Source organism: Corvus cornix, chromosome 28 (assembly GCF_000738735.6).
Source record: "Corvus cornix cornix isolate S_Up_H32 chromosome 28, ASM73873v5, whole genome shotgun sequence".
Taxonomy (NCBI): Eukaryota; Metazoa; Chordata; class Aves; order Passeriformes; family Corvidae; genus Corvus; species Corvus cornix.
In genome coordinates, this window is record NC_046356.1 from 3,968,898 (window position 1) to 3,985,840 (window position 16,943).

A 16,943-nucleotide genomic window follows, 5' to 3' on the forward strand; every position below is an offset into this window, starting at 1 on the left:
CAGAGGGGTTTTGGAAAGGGCAGCAAGAACTCCTTAAAATTGGGGTTGTCCATCTGAGAACATCCAAGGAAGTTAATCCAAATGAAGATATAAATGGAAACGTGGGTTTAATTTGGTTTCACGTCATTCATCTGTTCTCTTTTATTCTGAATGGAGGTGTCCATGCAGGCATTTAATTTCATCTAATAAAGGTACTTAGAGTCACATCCTTAATTAGTTTAGGGTGTGCAGTGTGTTCTCCTGTTCCATGAACGTTCTGAACGACCTGTTGCCACGGATTTGGACATTGGGGAAGTGATGCCTGTGGAGGGATGGTGCTGCTGAGATGCCAAAAGCCTTCCCCTTTCCTGCCTAAAAAGGGACCTGGGATGGTGCAGTGTCCATCCCATACCCGTCTCTTCCCTGTGATCCCTCCTGTGGAGTGTGGCAGGGAGCTCCAGTGTTCCTCTGGAGGGGATCACAAACAGGCACAGACAGAAACGCTGAATTTTGGGAGATAAATCTCAGCTTTGCCATTTAGCTTGCATAAAGCTGATATTACCCACTTAACTTCAAACCAGTTTATTTGTAGACTGTGGGATTTATAAGTTCTGTAATTAAACTGTGTCTGATTTGTGCATCAGGACTTCTGTTCCTGCCTCCTTATTCCATCCTCCTTACCCCCTTTTTATTCCCCTTAAACAACTTTCCAGACCGAAGAGCAGAACTTCCCAAATCTGTAATTTGCTGTACAAGAACCACATGGGTTGGCTTTTTTCGGGTTTTGTTGTTTTTTTTTTTTTTTTTCTTAAATCCAGATTTTTTTCATGTTTCAAATGCTTGTTTGCTCAAGTATGTTCCTATGAATTTCTGGACACGGGGAACAAAAAGCTGGCCAGGCTGTCCATGAACAGTGTCCTGTGGAATGCAGTGTCGTGGCACTCGAGGAATTCAGTGATCTCTGTACCAAGAGCAAGATGTTGTTTATTGGTGCTTTCTAAAAGTTGTTCTGGGTCTATAAAATTCCTTATCCAGTGCTCAGGGAGTGCTGTCAGCTCTGAGCGTGTTCCTGCTTTCCTCAGCATCATAAATGTCCCATAATGATCTTGGGTGTGATGCAGATCTGTGACTTTGTGTTGGGTGGGCTCTGCAAAGCCTCAGACTCTGTCTTGGGCTGGGTCTATCCAGCCAAGTTTTGTTAGGTTTATCTGGGCTAAAAGGATTTTTTATTTTGCTGGTGAATTTAGCCATTTTTTTGTTGATGTCATGGCCAAGTCTCTTCACTCCTGGGCTGGAAAAGTTTTAGGAGAGATGATAAACTTCATGAATTTCAAGCTGTTTAACTCTCTTGCTGCTGAAATGTAAATATCTGTTTCTGTAATCCATTGGAAACTGGGTGACACAAACAGGACAATACAACTCACCCTTTTCTACTTGCTCTCCCGAATTCCTGGTGGTTTTCCCATGGAAATGTGTCTCCCATACATATGGCAACATTTTCACTTATAAATGACACTTTCAACCTATTTATAAATTCTTCTGGCCCTTTGGAAAGCTTCACAGTGAGATCCCACGAGCCCCATGGAGCTCAAGTCCCATCATGGAATGCTTTGTGTGATTTAGGAAATAAAACATCCACAGCCCCAATTGTGCTGGAATTGGAGAAATCCAAATTCAGCGTGGCTTGGGTTGGGTCTGTTATTTTTTTCTTGAGTTAAAACCTCAGGTGAGACTTGGAATGGAAGTCTTTGTGACCTGTAAAATCACAGCGAGGCAGAAAGGCTGAAATTGAGCACTTTGGAGCAGTTTTGGAGTCCCAGGAATATGATTTTTTAAATGGAAGCAACTGAGCCTGGAGGAAGAGGCCGATTGTTGAAACAGGCAACGTAACAACACGATTTTGCAACGGAGCTGCAAAAAGTTTGCTTTTCCAAAGGATTGCCAGCTCTCTCTTGGAAAAAATTCCCTTTGCGTCCTCTCAGGACGAGAACTGGAATAAATTTTCCCTTCAAGTCTCCGTTTTTAAACTCCAAACTTACATAAGCACCAAAGCTGAGCTGTTCTGTGCCCAAAATGTGGTGGAGGGGTCGGGAGGAACCACGTGTCACCTCTGAGCTGCTCCTCTCCTGAACTAAGGGTGACCTTAGTTTATCCCTTTTCTGGACACAAATGTCTGGTTCAGGAACTTTTTTTGTTTTCTTATTTGAAATCTACATTTCCCTGAGCCTTTTCCCTTTAAAAAAGAATTAAGGAAAGTAAAAAAAATCCAGGTGAAAAATTAAGCTTGAGTATGGTATGGCAGTGAACATTGGAGCTTTGAATTTCTCTGAGGTAATTTTTGTTTTTCCACTTGTTTTTGTAGGATGCTGTGACGTCAAAACCAGTCATCCAGTTTCAAGGAAGCCAAGGGGTAAGTTTGTCCCTGGAAAAGTTCTTTCCTGGATTATACGTTTAATGGGAGTGAGGAATTTGGGCTGTTCCAGCTCAAGGAATGATGCTGTGATTGCTGAAAGTGAGGGATTGAGGTTCAGGTGTGGTCCAGGAAGGTGTTTGCCCATGGATCACATGGATTCTCTCTCTCTCAAACCTTTTTTTCCTCCTCTTTATTTCCTAACTTTGGGAAATTCAGATTTGTAAGGCCGTGCCGTTGGGTAGAACAAGGAAAAGGTGCAGAAATCCATGAAAACCTCACCTGTATCCCAAGCCTTAAACTGAGCCCAAGACTTTTTGGGTACCAGTTCCTTCCAGCAGCAGAGCTTGGAGGCTGCTCCGAGAGTCCTGGAGGTTTATTTAATACAACTGCAGTTCTGTGAGTACCAGAAGTTATTTTAGATTTAGGAGTTTTACTTCCCCAAGTTCTGTTCCGATGACAGAACTCCAGGGTATTTTTAGCCCCTTGAACCAGTCTGTCATGCCAGTTGCTGACAACGTTGAGATTTACGTGGTGGTGTTTCTGGTAAAGCAATGTAGCCCTTCAGTGAACTTGAAAAATGTCATTTATATACCTTTTATTTCTAAAAAAGCCTGTGTTTAACTTTAGTCTCTGCATAAAGAAGGGGAATTTAATTTTAAATTTTTTTTCCCAAGAATCTGAACATGGCTGTAACTTCTGATTGTTTTTCATGCACTGGCACATTAAAGCTTTCAAAAAGGCTTGGATTGAGTAGACATTAAACCCAGCACATTGTCCTTGCCCACATCCTACTTTGTGACATTATTCTCCCTAACAGTACATAGAAAATGTAGCAGGAAAGACATGATTGTTATTGTAAGTTAAGAAGAAAAATACAAACCTTCTTGTCCTGGGAAATAAAGAAAGGAGCAATTTCCAGGTTTTTTACTTTGTTTAGACTTGAAACTTCCCCGAAAGCTCAGCGTGAAAGTTGAGATCAAAATCTGCCACTGAGGTTGGGCACAGTCAGAAGTGAGGAGGAAAACTTAAGGGTGGGTGATTTGTCTTTATGGGATGAGCTTTGCATGGAATAAAGAAGCTGAAAAGACTGGGAGTGCTTTCCTTTCCTTTTGGAAGCAGCATCCACACCTGACTTTTCCTGTGAAGCTGCTTAAGTTTTGGAAATTCCTCCTCTGAATGTTTTTCCTTGAAGGAAAGGTAGCAAAAGGGATCAAAACAGCTTAAAATGTTCCTCTGCCCTGAGCCTCTGCTCTCTGCTTGTGGTGGGTTTCACTTGGATCTGATATGGATTAACAAAAAATACTAATTTCTGTGGGTAATTAAGAATATTTTCAAATCCTGCAGTTGCTTCTAGAAATTAAAAAAATAAAACCAAAAGAGTTCATTGTATTTAAGCCCTGAACTCCCAGAGATGAGTCGTTGGTGGAAGAGCTGCCTGGCACCTGTAGTGTCACTCCATGGAGAAGGAGAAGAGCCAGGAGGGCTGGGCTGGAGAGAGGATGTGGCAGCCAGAGCTGACCTCTGCCTGCTCCTCCTCAGTGGTTAATTAATGGCACTGACGAGGAAAGGCCAAAGGTAGAGCTTTGAAGAGAGCTGCAGCTCCATGGGAGCGCACAGAAAGAGCTCTTTGTCCCTTTATTATTATTTTTCCTGGGTATGACAAGGAGCTGGCAGCTGGGGAACCATCTGCTTTTAAGGGTAGGACTGTGCATGTCAGGATTCTCCTGCTTTTTAAGGAGCTGAGGCTTTAAATGCTTTCGAGGGATCCTCCATCAGTTGGACTGGAGAGATAATTCCAGGAATTTTAACAGGCTCTCACATCCAGATGATGACATTAAAACATATTTGTTGAGCTGCTTTATTTTTTAAATTATTTCTTCCACTCTTTCTCCATTCTCCAATTTGCTGCCTTGCTATTTTGCTTCCCAAAAATGCAGCTATGGAGAATCCCATTAACTTTTGAGGGTGGGAAGTTTGTGCACAGCACAACTGCCAGTGTGATTTAAAGCAGCGAGGATTTAACAGTGGGAATTTTCTGCGCGAATATCCCTCTCTCAGGAGGGAAATGCTTCACTGGATGATTTAGGGAGGCAGGACATAAAATAAGAATTTAAACAAACTGCTGCTTCTTGAATTTAATTCTCTGGAAGCCTTTAAATGACTGTGTCCATGCGTTTTCACCTATTCCAGTGTTGCTCTAATGAAAGCTGTCAAGGATACTTTCAGTTTCTAATACACAGAAAAAGAAACTTCCATGTTTGAGACACTAATTAACCAGGGAAGGGAATTGTTGGGAATAAAACCCAGGGTCAGCAAGGTGGCAGCTCTGGCCAGCAGCAGAAAGGAGGAAGTCAGTGGTTGTAGCCCAAAATAAAACAGCTGTTCCAGTGACAAGGGACAAAACCTCCTGCCTGGATCCTGGTGTGCCTCAAATCTCACAGGAGCTGATAAAAATTTCTGGGATTTTGCCTTGGGATGTGTTTCTCTGTAGTGATGCTGCTCTTGTTAATGGCTTTTATTCTGTGTAATAATCAGAATTTCAGTCGTAATAACCAGGTTGTTTTTATCAGTGTTCCTCTAAAGTGGGACCATGGATATTCCTTAGGAGCAGCACCTGGCTGTCAGCTTTTCCTCATGGATTTCCTTGGATAGTTGTACAAGTTTTTATGGAGTTTTGAGCATTTTGCTTGTTTCAATGGGCACATCAATTAGAATTGAAGAGCTGGAGTACCACAGGATTACAAATTGTGTGCAGAACTGTACAAGAAATACCGAAAATGCTTCTTTTCTGGTAAAAAGACATGCACAATCAGAGCTGAAGCTGGGTGAAATTTGCAGGTGCTTGTGGGGTGGTGAGAGCAGGGACAGAACTGAACTGGGGGTGGGGAAAAAAATACCCTTCAGGTGCCAAACCCACGTGTGTTCTGCAGCATTTTTACTATGACCATTGGGAGCAAAACCTCCTCGCTTTGGGATTGGAAAATACGTTTCCCCCATTTCTTGGGATGAAGTTCTGGTATTAATAGAGGGAGGCGAAATCTCTGTTCGGAGCGAGCTGTCCACAGATGAATGTTACTTGAAAGAAGAAAACAGAAGTCACATCTGTACCGAGCTATTTTTAAGTGTCTCTGGTTACTGGTGCAATACCCAGCACCAAAATTAGGGCTCCCTCAAAGCAGTCACCATGCTGGTTTGGTGGCTTGAGAAACCTTCTGTTTTCAGCTAAAAATAATTCCTAGATAACGGCCGGGTTGCACATGCGACACTTTTCAGTACTAAAGTGACTCTGCCTCATTTTACAGCCTCTGGAAACGCTGCAAAAATCCTACAAAAATCCAAAACTGGGGCTTTTGGAGCAGCTGTTTTTTTCCAGTGGTAAAGCAGGAGTGAGGAGAAAGTTCTTGTAGTGTGTGGAGATGTGATTTGGTGACATCCTGCAGGTTTTATTTTCCAGGCTCAGGTGCAGCATGGCTGGATCCCCCTGGAAGTGGAACATCCCTGTTGGATTTTCCTTTTCTCCTCGTTCCCACCAAATTTCCAGCTGCAAAATCCCCCCAGTCTGCTGCTTACATAACTGTGCCTTTGTGCCTGTTCTGGTAAAGCAGAGGGGAATTTTCTTCCCCGTGCCTGGGTGGGGGCAGAGGATGCCAGGAAAGATTAAAAGGGCTCAAGGGCTGTGGCACACGTTTGGCAGGGGAGATAATGAGGCTGCTCAGGGAGGGTCCAGCAGCACCCAAAAAATCTGCTCCCAGTGTTTTCAGACCCAGATCCTGGGGATGACTTGTCCTTCTGTATGAAGCAAGGCTCAAGTCTGGGTTCCTGGGCTTGGAAGAAGGGAGCTCTGTTTGAGGGCAGGGAAACGCCACACACGGGCTCGGCTCTTCTTGCAGCCTCCGAGAACATCCCTGTGGTTTAGCAGAGGGACACAGATCCCTGGGTTTTCCAGGCTGCTGGAGACGTCTGAGGTCTCAAGGAAACCACCCAAAACCCCTCCTGTCCCAGCACAGTCATGTGTGGATGCCACGGGCTGGCTTGCTGGGAGTGTGTATTTTCTGCATAGATGTGGCAATCTGGGTAAATATAAATCAGTGTGGTGAAAACCTGGCCTAAAATAAGCTGGAGCTGGTGTTCCTTCTGTCTCATCTTCTGGAAGCCATCTTAATTATCAAATATTGATGCGATAGTAGAGCTCAGACACGACATTTACGTCGGATCCTGAATGCAGAGGGGAGACAGTTTCCCTTTTGAAAAATGAATGGCTGGGGGGGTGAGAACAACAATGCAGGATGGCTGAGGAGTTGTCTGTGGAGCACACTTAATGCTTGATTAAATATTTAATTTAGAAGCAGCGTCACACTCTACTGTGAGCCATGAAATCTTGTTATGGAATTAAAATTTCTTAAAAAAGAATAAGCATGCTACCTAGTGACCTGGCATGTGCTATGTTTAGTGCTGGATCACTAATTCTGAGGAAACGAGCCTCGAGTGTTTTAAATTGAATCTAAACAGTGGGAGCGAGTCTGTTTTGAGCCTGAATCGATGGAATTGGGTCAGATTCCTAGAACAAGGAGGTTGTGAGCTCTGTTTGAGAGGCAGCTCTGTTCTGTCACAGCCATATCCATCTTCAGCTGCTCTTTCTTCCCTGTGTTTCCTTTCCTTCCCACTGCACACAGTGGGGGTAACTTGAATTCTCCTTGCAGCCTCTCTGTGCAGTAACCCGGGTGCTTTCCTTGTTGTAAGGTGCCTCAGAGCATCCTGGCTGCAGGAGAATTGAACTCTCCTCGGCCTGGGGTTGCCCAAGTGACCAATGTTCCCCCTCCTGTCCCGAGCAGCACATCGCGATCCCGAGGCCCGATCGACCGGCGGAAGTGCGGACCTTCACGTTTTATCTCTCCAACATTGGCAAGGACAGTCCCCAGGGGAGCTTTGACTGCATCCAGCAGTATGTATCCAGGTGAGTGGGACATCCAAGGAAAACCCAGCCTTTTGGTTTTTGTTTTTTTTGGGTTTGTTTTGTTTTTTTTTTTACCCTCTCTTCTGAAGCATCTTTTCCCTAACAAAGCTTAATGCACCTTCTTCCTTTTTAGAGTTTTTCTGATCTGTTTTGATGTGGTTTTTTGGGAAGCATCTGGTTCCCTCTCAGCTCCCCTGTGTGTCCCCCACTATTATTCAGCTAACACCCCCCCCCCAGCTGTCCCCCAGTGCCAGCCTGGTGTCCCTTTGCAGTGTCAGGAGTACCTTTTGCATTGCATTTCTCTTGCAGCAATGGCAATATCCATTTGGATTGCCTGGGAAGCATACAGGATAAAATCACCGTGTGTGCTACTGATGATTCCTACCAGAAGGCGAGGCAGAGCATGGCACAGGCAGAGGAGGAGACTCGCAGCCGGAGCGCCATAGTCATTAAACCTGGGGGGAGATATGTAGGTAAGCAGCCACTCAGTTTGGGGCTCTGGACTCCATTTGGGACTTAGCAGTTTCTGGAGGCAAATCCCGATGTTGTTGGCTTGATTGTGGCAGTGTGAGAAGTTCCTGGTAGTTCCTCATGGATGTCTGATTTAGGGGGGCTGCTCTCCTTGTGTTGTGTTGTCTTCACTTCCATCGTCACACCAAGGAAACCGTGGCTGCCCCCAGCCCTGGAAGTGTCCAAGATCAGGTTGGAGCAACCCAAAGGTGTCCCTGTCTGTGGCAAGGGGTGGCACTGGGTGATCTTTAAGGTCCCAAAGCACTGTGGGGTTGTCTGTGTGCAGTGACATGGCTCTGGCATTAGGTCACATCTGTCACGTGGCAGTGCCGGGGCTCCCTGCTGAGCCCTCCCAGTGTCCCTGCTCCTGGCCAGCTCAGCTAAAACTGCCACCACCGTGTCACAGCTGTGCCCCACGAGACCACAGCAGGCAGGACACAGTCAGCAGTGCCCTCTGTTAATAAACACAGACACCAAAGCAGCCTGAACAGCCCTTCTCACTGTGACAACAGCAGGAAAGCCTTAGCAGAGGAAATAAAACCATGGCAAATAACACAGGGAGCCTGCAGCCAGCCAGCCAGCCTTGGGCTCAGGACCTTGCTTAACCTCAGCTCACAAACTTAGAGCACAAACAGTAACCAGAATGCAGAGTTTCACTATTTTTGTTTTTCTGAGGCAACTGCTTTTCCTGCAGCCCATGTGATCTGCAGCCAGTCTCTTCTCAGAGGATCTGTGATGAGAAGGGTTGAGTTGCAAAATGTAGAACTGACCCTGACTCATTGTCACAGCAGCCAAGTGCTCAAAGCTGAGAAGCAAGATAGTAATCAGGAAGGAAATGCATTGATTTCCTGTAGGCCAGAAGATTATTTTGTTTAGCTCCTCTTTGAGAACATTACAGTAAGTGCCTGAAGTTAAAGCTTCTGAGGGAGAAGATTCTCAAAGCAATTTGCTTCCCGGAAAGATGGAGCAAAACTTTTTAAAATTAAAAATGCTCCTGCTAAAACCTTTTACTGCCCTGAAATGGAGGCAGAGCCATGTGAAAGCAGCAGGGGCAGAGTGTGTGCTCCCAGTGCTCCTAGATAAGATGTCAGTGTTTGAGGAGGAGAGCTCTGGTCCAAGAAGGAAGGGCGTGGAAGGACAGTCCTCGTGTGGGATCTGCAGGTCCTGGTGTGCCAGCAGCATCAGCTGATTCCCTGCAGCCTGGGCTGGAGGGACAGGGCTGGCTCTCACATTTCCAGGAGAACACAGAGCTCAGCACTTCAGCGCCAGTGGAGTCGTTCCAGGCAGCTCAGATGTGGAAAAAATTATATGAAATGTTGGAATTGGAGAGCAGCAGAACTTACAGATGTGAGCTGACACTTGAATAAATAGATGCGTAAATAGATAGCTGCAGGTAAAGCTGCAGGGGATGTGTGCTTGTCACCACACTAAATACGTGTGCATGCATCCACAGACGTGCACGTGTATAAATATTTGAAAACCCTTTGTGTCCTGCCTTAACTTCGTTTTTTCTTTTCCTATCACTGCACATTTTGGCTCCAGCCCTTAAGTGGAAACCTCCCAACGTGATGTTTTTACTGTTCATGACCTGGCAAGAGTTAAGGCAGTTCTAGAAAGCTGACGAATCTTCTCTCGTCCCATTTCTGGAAACAAAATCCAGTTGACCTCTGGATTGTGGGATGTTTAACGTGCGAATTGGTGTCGTTCCCCCTCTCACCTCCCCTCAGCCCTGCCGAGGATGGGTCGTGCTTCCTCTCCCAGCACCGTGGTGTATAATAAAAAGCCAGGAAATGGGGCCTGGGTTACGCAATGTGCAGCTCAGTAAAACAAACAGTGCAGACAATCCCCAGTATCTTCAGATGACTCAGTTGAAAACGTCGATTCCTAGCAATGGAGCAGTGCCCTGCTGGAATAAACCTCCCAAACGCTTGCAGTAAATGCTTGGATGTTGTTTGTCCTAGCGAAGGTCCCTTTCTCCAGCCCAAGTGATTATTGATTGGATCTCCAGGTTTTTAGACCTTGGAACCTACGCATTTTGTTTTCAGCTTTGCTTGGTTTGCCTTTGGTAGCTGGGACCTGCTCCTGTATTCGAAATTGTCCCAGTCCCTTGATTTGGGCTCCACTAAGTGATGGTGTGAGGGTTCTGTTTTTCCATAGGAATGGGAAAAGTGAATTCTTGGATCGTGCTGTCAGCAACCAAGAACCACAGTGGGGCTGGAGCTGAGATGCACTTCTGAGCCAGCTTTATGTTGTCACTTATCTGCAAACGCAGTGGAGAAGGGGTTATTCCATCAGCACAGGCAGCACCCTCATGAATAGGCTGATGACCCAGTGTCAGCCCCATTCGTGGGGCCATGTTTGGAGGGGGAAGGGAGGTGGACCCAGCCCCATAAAGTTCCTATTGTTCTAAAAGCAGAAACATCTGCTGGAGGAGCGTTTTTGCTGAGCTCAGCAGCGGGGAGCCGCTCGTTGACCAGTTCTGGTCTTTCCACTCCGTATTTCCACTCTTCTACATAATAATGCAGAATTTTCTTCTCGTAGGGAGGGCAGAAATAGTTTGATTAACCGTGGGGATACGTGCACTTGGGATAAATGAAAAGCTGGCAAACAAAGGGAGCTTTATGTAAGCTGGTGGCCAATAATACTCAGGTTTCCAGAGCTTGGTGTTGCTGTTTACTTGTTACAAGCTTGTCATGAACCATAAACCTCATGGGATGCTCGTTCCGGCGGCGCGTCGGGACGGAGGGGGTGTGCTGGTGGTGTTTGTCCTTCCTTGTCGCCTCGTGGCACTTCACAGGGATGTGACGAGCTCCGTATTGGTGTTGACAGCCCACTGGCCTTTGCGAGGTGACTGCTGCAGTTCACTATTCTCATCTCATTTTAGGCAAAAAGGTTCAGGTGCGTAAACCTGCACCAGGAGCTTCCGATGCTGTTCCCTCCAGGAAGCGCCCAACGCCAGTCAACCTTGCCAGTGCAATAAAGAGAGGCAATAGTGCGATTTCCCAGAGACCCTTCAAAGATAGGGTTGTGCACTTACTGGCACTAAAGCCTTATAAGAAACCTGAACTTATTCTCAGATTGCAGAAGGATGGACTTTCTCAGCAGGACAAGGATTTGCTGGATAACCTTCTGCAACAGGTTTGTACTCTGATGAAGGCAACGATTTAGGTAAAGGGAAAAATGTCTTCTCAGACCCCCCCTCCCGTGGCAGTGGAACCTGTTATCTCCAGGCTGCAGCTGAATATGACTCTAAAGGCTGTGGGGGACACAGTTCTCAGCTCCCAGTGCTGGTGCAGAGATAGCAGGAGCCTCCCGTGGCTACGCCTCGGGTTAGGGGGTGCGACCAAGCCAGATGATTTTGGCTCACCAGATCAGTCCCTTTTAGAGGGACACTTCTGCTTGGTCATGGGGAGGATTCTCTTGACTGAGGATCCACAAGTTATTTGGTCATAACCTCTAAATCCCTGTTTTATTCTCATGGATGTAAAGGAGCAACGCTCTGTATTGGCACAAGTTTTGTATCTGAAGGAAAAGATGTCCCCACTTTTTTTTGTACTCCTCAGAGCCTTTCCTGCTTGGAAGTGCCACTGGTTAGGTGTGAAAATCATGTAGCTCCTTGCCAAGCACATTATTTGTGTGTCAAGTGTGAAAGCTGTCTCCAAGCTGAATCAGTTCCTAGCACTTTGAGTCACATTAAAGGTGCCATTTTAGGCCTCGCAGTAAACACCTTCACTGCTTTATTAAACACATCATGGCTATTTATTTAAATGCTGCAGCTGCCTTCTTCTGTTCTGGAATATATTCTGGAAAAAACTCCTTATTTTTTTTTTTTTCTTTTTTACTCCTTTCCATAAAGAGTGAGACAGGAGTTCAGTTTGCCCAAGGGCACAGGGCAGGTCATATTAAAAACAGAGTCACAGCTGGCACAACTTGTTCCTTCCTTAGATTTTAATCCCAGAGCCCTTAATTTCCCAGCAGTTTCTTGGAGCACTTTTTCAACGCTGTCACTGAGTTTCAGAGTAGAAATCTGTGTTTCTGATCCTCGCTTTTGATGGATGCTCTGCCCCATCCCTGGCAGGCGAGCGGCGCGTGCGGCGCTGCCCACGGGGCCGCCCTCGTTGGGCTAAATGCTGATTTGGCTGTAAACGTGGTGCTCGTAAAGTTAATCCCTCTCAGCCCTCCCAGGGCTCCCATGCACAGGCAGACACAGATAAGCTAAAAATTACAGGCTGTGTTAAAGCTACACGTCTAAATCTGTCTAGGTGTGGGTTTCATTGTGCTCTTGCATCTCTCGCAGGACTCCGTGTTCCTGGCGGCCTTTTTGCCTCATTTTGCAAGGTTTCTATTTTTGGGAGGGCTGGGGTGGAGCTTGCAGAGTCCCACACGAGCAAAACAAGGAGGTAGCAGCTCTCAGCCTCTGTGCGGAGAAAAATCCGAGTTGTTCTTCCTGGGCTCCAGGAACAGGCAGGGAGCAGAGAAATTCTGGGCGAGGTTTTTTGGGTTTTTTTTGGTAAAGGAGAACCTGGATTTGCTTTTGTCTCCTGGGTGTGTTTACAGGGATACCTCGATGTAAAACACAACTCAAATTCTTCTTGTATTTTGGCTCAGGATTTTGGAAAGCTGACTGAAAGGAAAAACAAAGCATTTGTCATGTAAACCGATAACTGGGCTTTCTATTTTTCGCTTATCAGGAGAGTTTGCCATGTTGGTTGTGCAGCTTTTTGCTCTGAAATTCCTAGATTTTTGATATTTTTAATATTAGGTTGTAGCCTCCCTAAAGCAAAAGCAGAGGGATCCAGCAGCATCTTCAGCTCATTCAAGACTTCCCACTCTTTTGCTTGTTTTTGAGGCGTTTTCCTGCTGTGTGGATAATGGAAATCCCTGCGCACAGCCACATCCTCAATGGAGAACAGTAATCCCTAAACAGATGCACAAGATCTCCATGCAGTGGATAAAAGCATTTTCCACTTTCAAGGGTAGCGGTCTCCAAGCTGAGGGGCTCCAGCAGGGAATTTGGGATGCAGCTGCTGGCTTTGCCTGGCTCTGGGCAGAGCATTTGGCACCTGGGCCTCCTCATCCCTCTTCAAAAACACATTGAAAGCTTTATTTTCATTTCAAACTTGCAGTGCTTTGCGAGCTGAGGTTGCCCAGAGAAGCTGCCCCATCCCTGGGAGTGTGTCCAAGGCCAGGTTGGAGCAGCCTGGGATAGTGGAAAGTGTCCCTGCCCATGGGATGAGATGGAACCAAACCATTCCATGACTGTGGATCACCCAAGAGAGGTTCATTATCAGTGAAGGCCTCGCTGGGGCTCTTTGCTTTGTGCCAACTCTGGTTTTTCAGGCATGCAACCAGCAGCAAGAAGTTAAATTTTCAGTCAGGCCGTGGAAAGACTGATCCAAGTGGGATAACTCTTTCACAAGTTGTTTCCATTCTAATCCAGCTCTGCCCGTTCCAGCAGCGTTCCCTCTCCATGCAGGGTTTTGTGGGGAAACGACACAGGGACAGGGTTGGATAAAATGTCAGGTGGCTGCTGGTGCAAGTGTGCTGAGCTCCCTGCAGAGCTCTGCTGGCTTGAAGCTGGAAATCCCAGGTTCTGTTCTTGCCCTGGAAAAGTTCTGCATAAAATCCAGGTGATCCCAGGGCATTCTCCTCAGAGCTCCCTGAGAAAGCAGCTCTCTGTGGCCTGTTTTGTTGGCTCATTAGTGAGAAGTTATCTCCTGGCAATTGTTAACCAAGTTATCGCCCCAAGAGTTCCTCTTTGGCCATAAACTGCCCCATTTTGGCTATGGGACAGGTGTGATAAGTGACCTGCCTGTTCCCATTAGGCTTTATTTCCAGGTGTTAGCATCACGTGGTGGTGTACTGGTCCAGGCTCCCCAAGCTGAATAATCTGTTTCAGATATGACTTATTTCCCACTCAACTGGATGTGCTTTAGAAACTCATTATGAATTATTGCAGTGACAAGGCGAGAGGAAAGGCACAGTTTGATTAAATAATGTTAATAATAAGGAAATGAAATATTAAAGTCTCTCCTTGTTCTCTGACACTACTAACAGCTGCTAAGTCTGCTCAGATTTTGCCTTCATCTTAGCTCTTGTTTGGTCGAGGAAGTGAGAAAATTAAACCTTAACAATGGCTTTCCAAATTCCTTCTGTTCCAGGTGGCAAATCTGAGTGCCAAGGACAGCACTTTCACACTGAAAGATTGTGTATACAAAGAAGTGCAGAAGGACTGGCCTGGCTACTCAGAAGGAGATCAGCAGTTGTTGAAGAGGATCCTCGTTAGGTAATTATCCATCATCTTCTCTCTGATATCATCCAGGGAATCCTGGGCCAGGGCAGGCTCTGTAAATCAGGGTGACTGAGGTCTGTAAGTTGAGTGTGTGACTTATTTTGACATCGTTTGAAACTGTTCATCACCCAGGGACCTGTAGGAGTTGACTAAACTTGAATATTTCCAAGTGGATCCGCTCCTCACATCATCCTGGGCTGTCTTCAAATCATTGAAGGCAAAGCTTGGGGGGAAACCTGGATGGGAGCAGAGCTGGTAGAGATAATACTGCTGGTCTGAAATCCTGGGAGATGAGTGGATTAAATGTGTCCAGCTCAACTCTCCTTCCTTTTTTCCACATCTTCCTGTGCAGGTTGAAGTGTTTCACCCCTAAATCTGACATTTGATTGAAGTCATGGATGCATGGAAAAGCAAGAGGCTGTTTTGTGGGATAAATCCCTTAAAACTCATGCTGGTTGTCCTGCTTGGAGTGTGATCTCTGTTCCCATGTTCCCTCCTGAAAGAGCCCTTAACAGACTCAGTTCATCCTTAGCTGCTGAAAACTTGTTCCCTCTACAGATACTTTCTTTAGGTGAGGCCTCCAGGCTTGGAAGCTTCTGGCTGGCAGGGAAAGATACCAAATCTCCCAGTTTCCTCCCGAATTCTGCTCTGAGCGTTGATATTTTTTAGTGCCTTGGTACAGGTCTTGTCATGCAGGCAGAGCTTTTACTTGTGCTTTATTTTATTGCACTTTTGGTTAAGCTGAAGCACAGCGTGCTCTGTTTGAGCACTTCCCATGATTCAAAAGCACAATTGACTTAGAGATGAGACTTTTTTAAACCAACAGAAAACTTGCACTCCAAGTGCTTTGGTGTGCTCAAAGAAAATCAGAACTCGTTTAAATGGCCTTGATGTGAAATTATAAAATTAAAATTAAAAGGAAAAATCCAACTGCCATGCAATCTTTATGGCTTTCAAAAAAAAAAAAAAAAAAAAAAAAAAAAAAAAAAAAAAAAAAAAAACCCCGAAGTGAATTTCTCCCTGTGGAAAAGCCATGTTTACTGCTTTTTCTAGAATTGTGGCATTCACTTGGGCAAGGGTCTAAAAATAGACCTTGGAAAGGATGTATTCAACTGTACAAACAAAGCCCTGCTCAGCCAGTGCAGGTAATGAGGCTCCAGAATGGAAAAAAAACATGTGGGGTTGAAGACAGGAGGAAAACAGAGCCAGAAAAAGGGCACAGGAGGCAGCAGACGTTGGGGTTTGCGTCGCTGGGCGCCGTCGTTGCCTGGAGCCAACCAATTGTTCCAGGTCCTCCTGCATTTCAGGGCCAGTGGCCACTCAGTGCCTCAGCAGCTGCAGTAATTAACACATCTGCAGATATTAAAGCTGGGTCTAACTGTGCTGGGGTTAAACCAGCTCGGTTTTCCTCCTTTTTTATGTTTTCCATCTTTCTGTCATCGCTGGGGAGCCTGAGGTCTGGGGAAGGTGTCCCAACCTGTAACTGGATGAGCTTTAAGGTCCTTCCAGCCCAAACCATTCCAGGATTCTCTGCAGTCTTTCCTCTGCTGACCTCAATGCTTTCATGACTCCTTAAAATCCACAATTAACAATTAGGAGATGTGATAAGCTTGCTCAGGCTGATGAACCAGCCCCCCAAAAACCACTTTCACTGGGGTTTTTAGGCAATATCAATGTCTCCTTCCCGTTTTCACAATCCCCAAGTCCTTTCCGTGAGTCGATCTGTGGCTGCTGAGGTTGTTTGAAATAAAATTAAACAAAGTCAGGACAGTGGTGACACTGCAGATGTCTAAATATTGCTGCAACACAGCCCAAGGTTCAAGCTGGAGTTAGAAGCCAAATCTTGTCAAGTCATGGGTGTTATCTCTGAGATAATCTTCCCAATGTTTAAAGGATGTGGGTGAGCTTCAATGCTGATTCCAGTTTCTTGTGGGGGAATTTCAAGGTGGGTTATTCAGGCTCCTGACAAACTGACTGCAGAGCTACTTTATTAAAACCTTTAACCTCGAATTCTATTTTTTTTTTTTTTCAGTTTGTCAGCTGCAACCTGATGCAAGAGTGTTTTTTTTTTTTCCTGGGTGATTAATGGAGGGGCAGTCTGGTGTCAGAATTGTTGGGCTGGTGGGCTGGGAAAATACTCTGAGATCTGGAGAGGAGCAGAGACCCAGCCTGGAGGGGAATTCAGGCACTCAAGTGATTCTAATTGTACTTCTTGTTGCTACAAAAGGGTTTTGTTTTTTTTTGTTTGTCCAATACCACAAATACAGCCCAGAGTAGCTCTGTTTTGCATGATGCAACTGAAAAGTATTATTGGGAAGCCCGAAATGTAAATCCTGGTGGACCAATAATACCTCAGCAGTTCCTGTTATAATCCTACTTTTCCTGGACCCAGAGGAGCTCACTGCTGAAAGGGCTGCTGTTACCATAAAATGTTGTTTTAATGATGCTAATGAGTGGGAGAACTTATTCCTCAACATCTGAGCTTGAGTTTCAGCCCCTCTTCAGTGAGCTTTGCTTTCCAAGTTGCCTCAGAAAGCAAAAACTCAGCAGAAATTTGTTTAATTAATGTCTTCCTGAGCTGTATTTCAATCAGCAGGAATAATATATGATATCCTTTTCACCTTGAAATTCAATGCCACTTTTACTCATCTCCGTGTGAATTATGTTTCTGAGGCTGGAATTAATTTGTTTTAATTCTTACATCAGCAGTTCAAGGGAAAAAAGGTAAAATTGTTGAAAAAGAAGTTCCAACCTCAACAGGGAGTCCTTTCATGTGCCCAAGAGCTCAGCCTTTG

The 16,943-nt window shown here is 45.5% G+C and overlaps 1 protein-coding gene across 1 annotated transcript in view; it reads left to right on the forward strand.

The window, feature by feature from the left end:
• The window catches only part of ELL (elongation factor for RNA polymerase II), a 53,597-nt gene that overhangs the window by 22,474 nt on the left and 14,180 nt on the right, over positions 1-16,943 (forward strand). Inside the window, exons 2-6 of the mRNA XM_039565989.1 lie at positions 2,342-2,389; positions 7,225-7,346; positions 7,656-7,819; positions 10,741-10,994; positions 14,018-14,142. Of these exons, the coding sequence (XP_039421923.1) occupies positions 2,342-2,389; positions 7,225-7,346; positions 7,656-7,819; positions 10,741-10,994; positions 14,018-14,142 (713 nt within the window). The remainder of the gene's footprint in view (positions 1-2,341; positions 2,390-7,224; positions 7,347-7,655; positions 7,820-10,740; positions 10,995-14,017; positions 14,143-16,943) is intronic.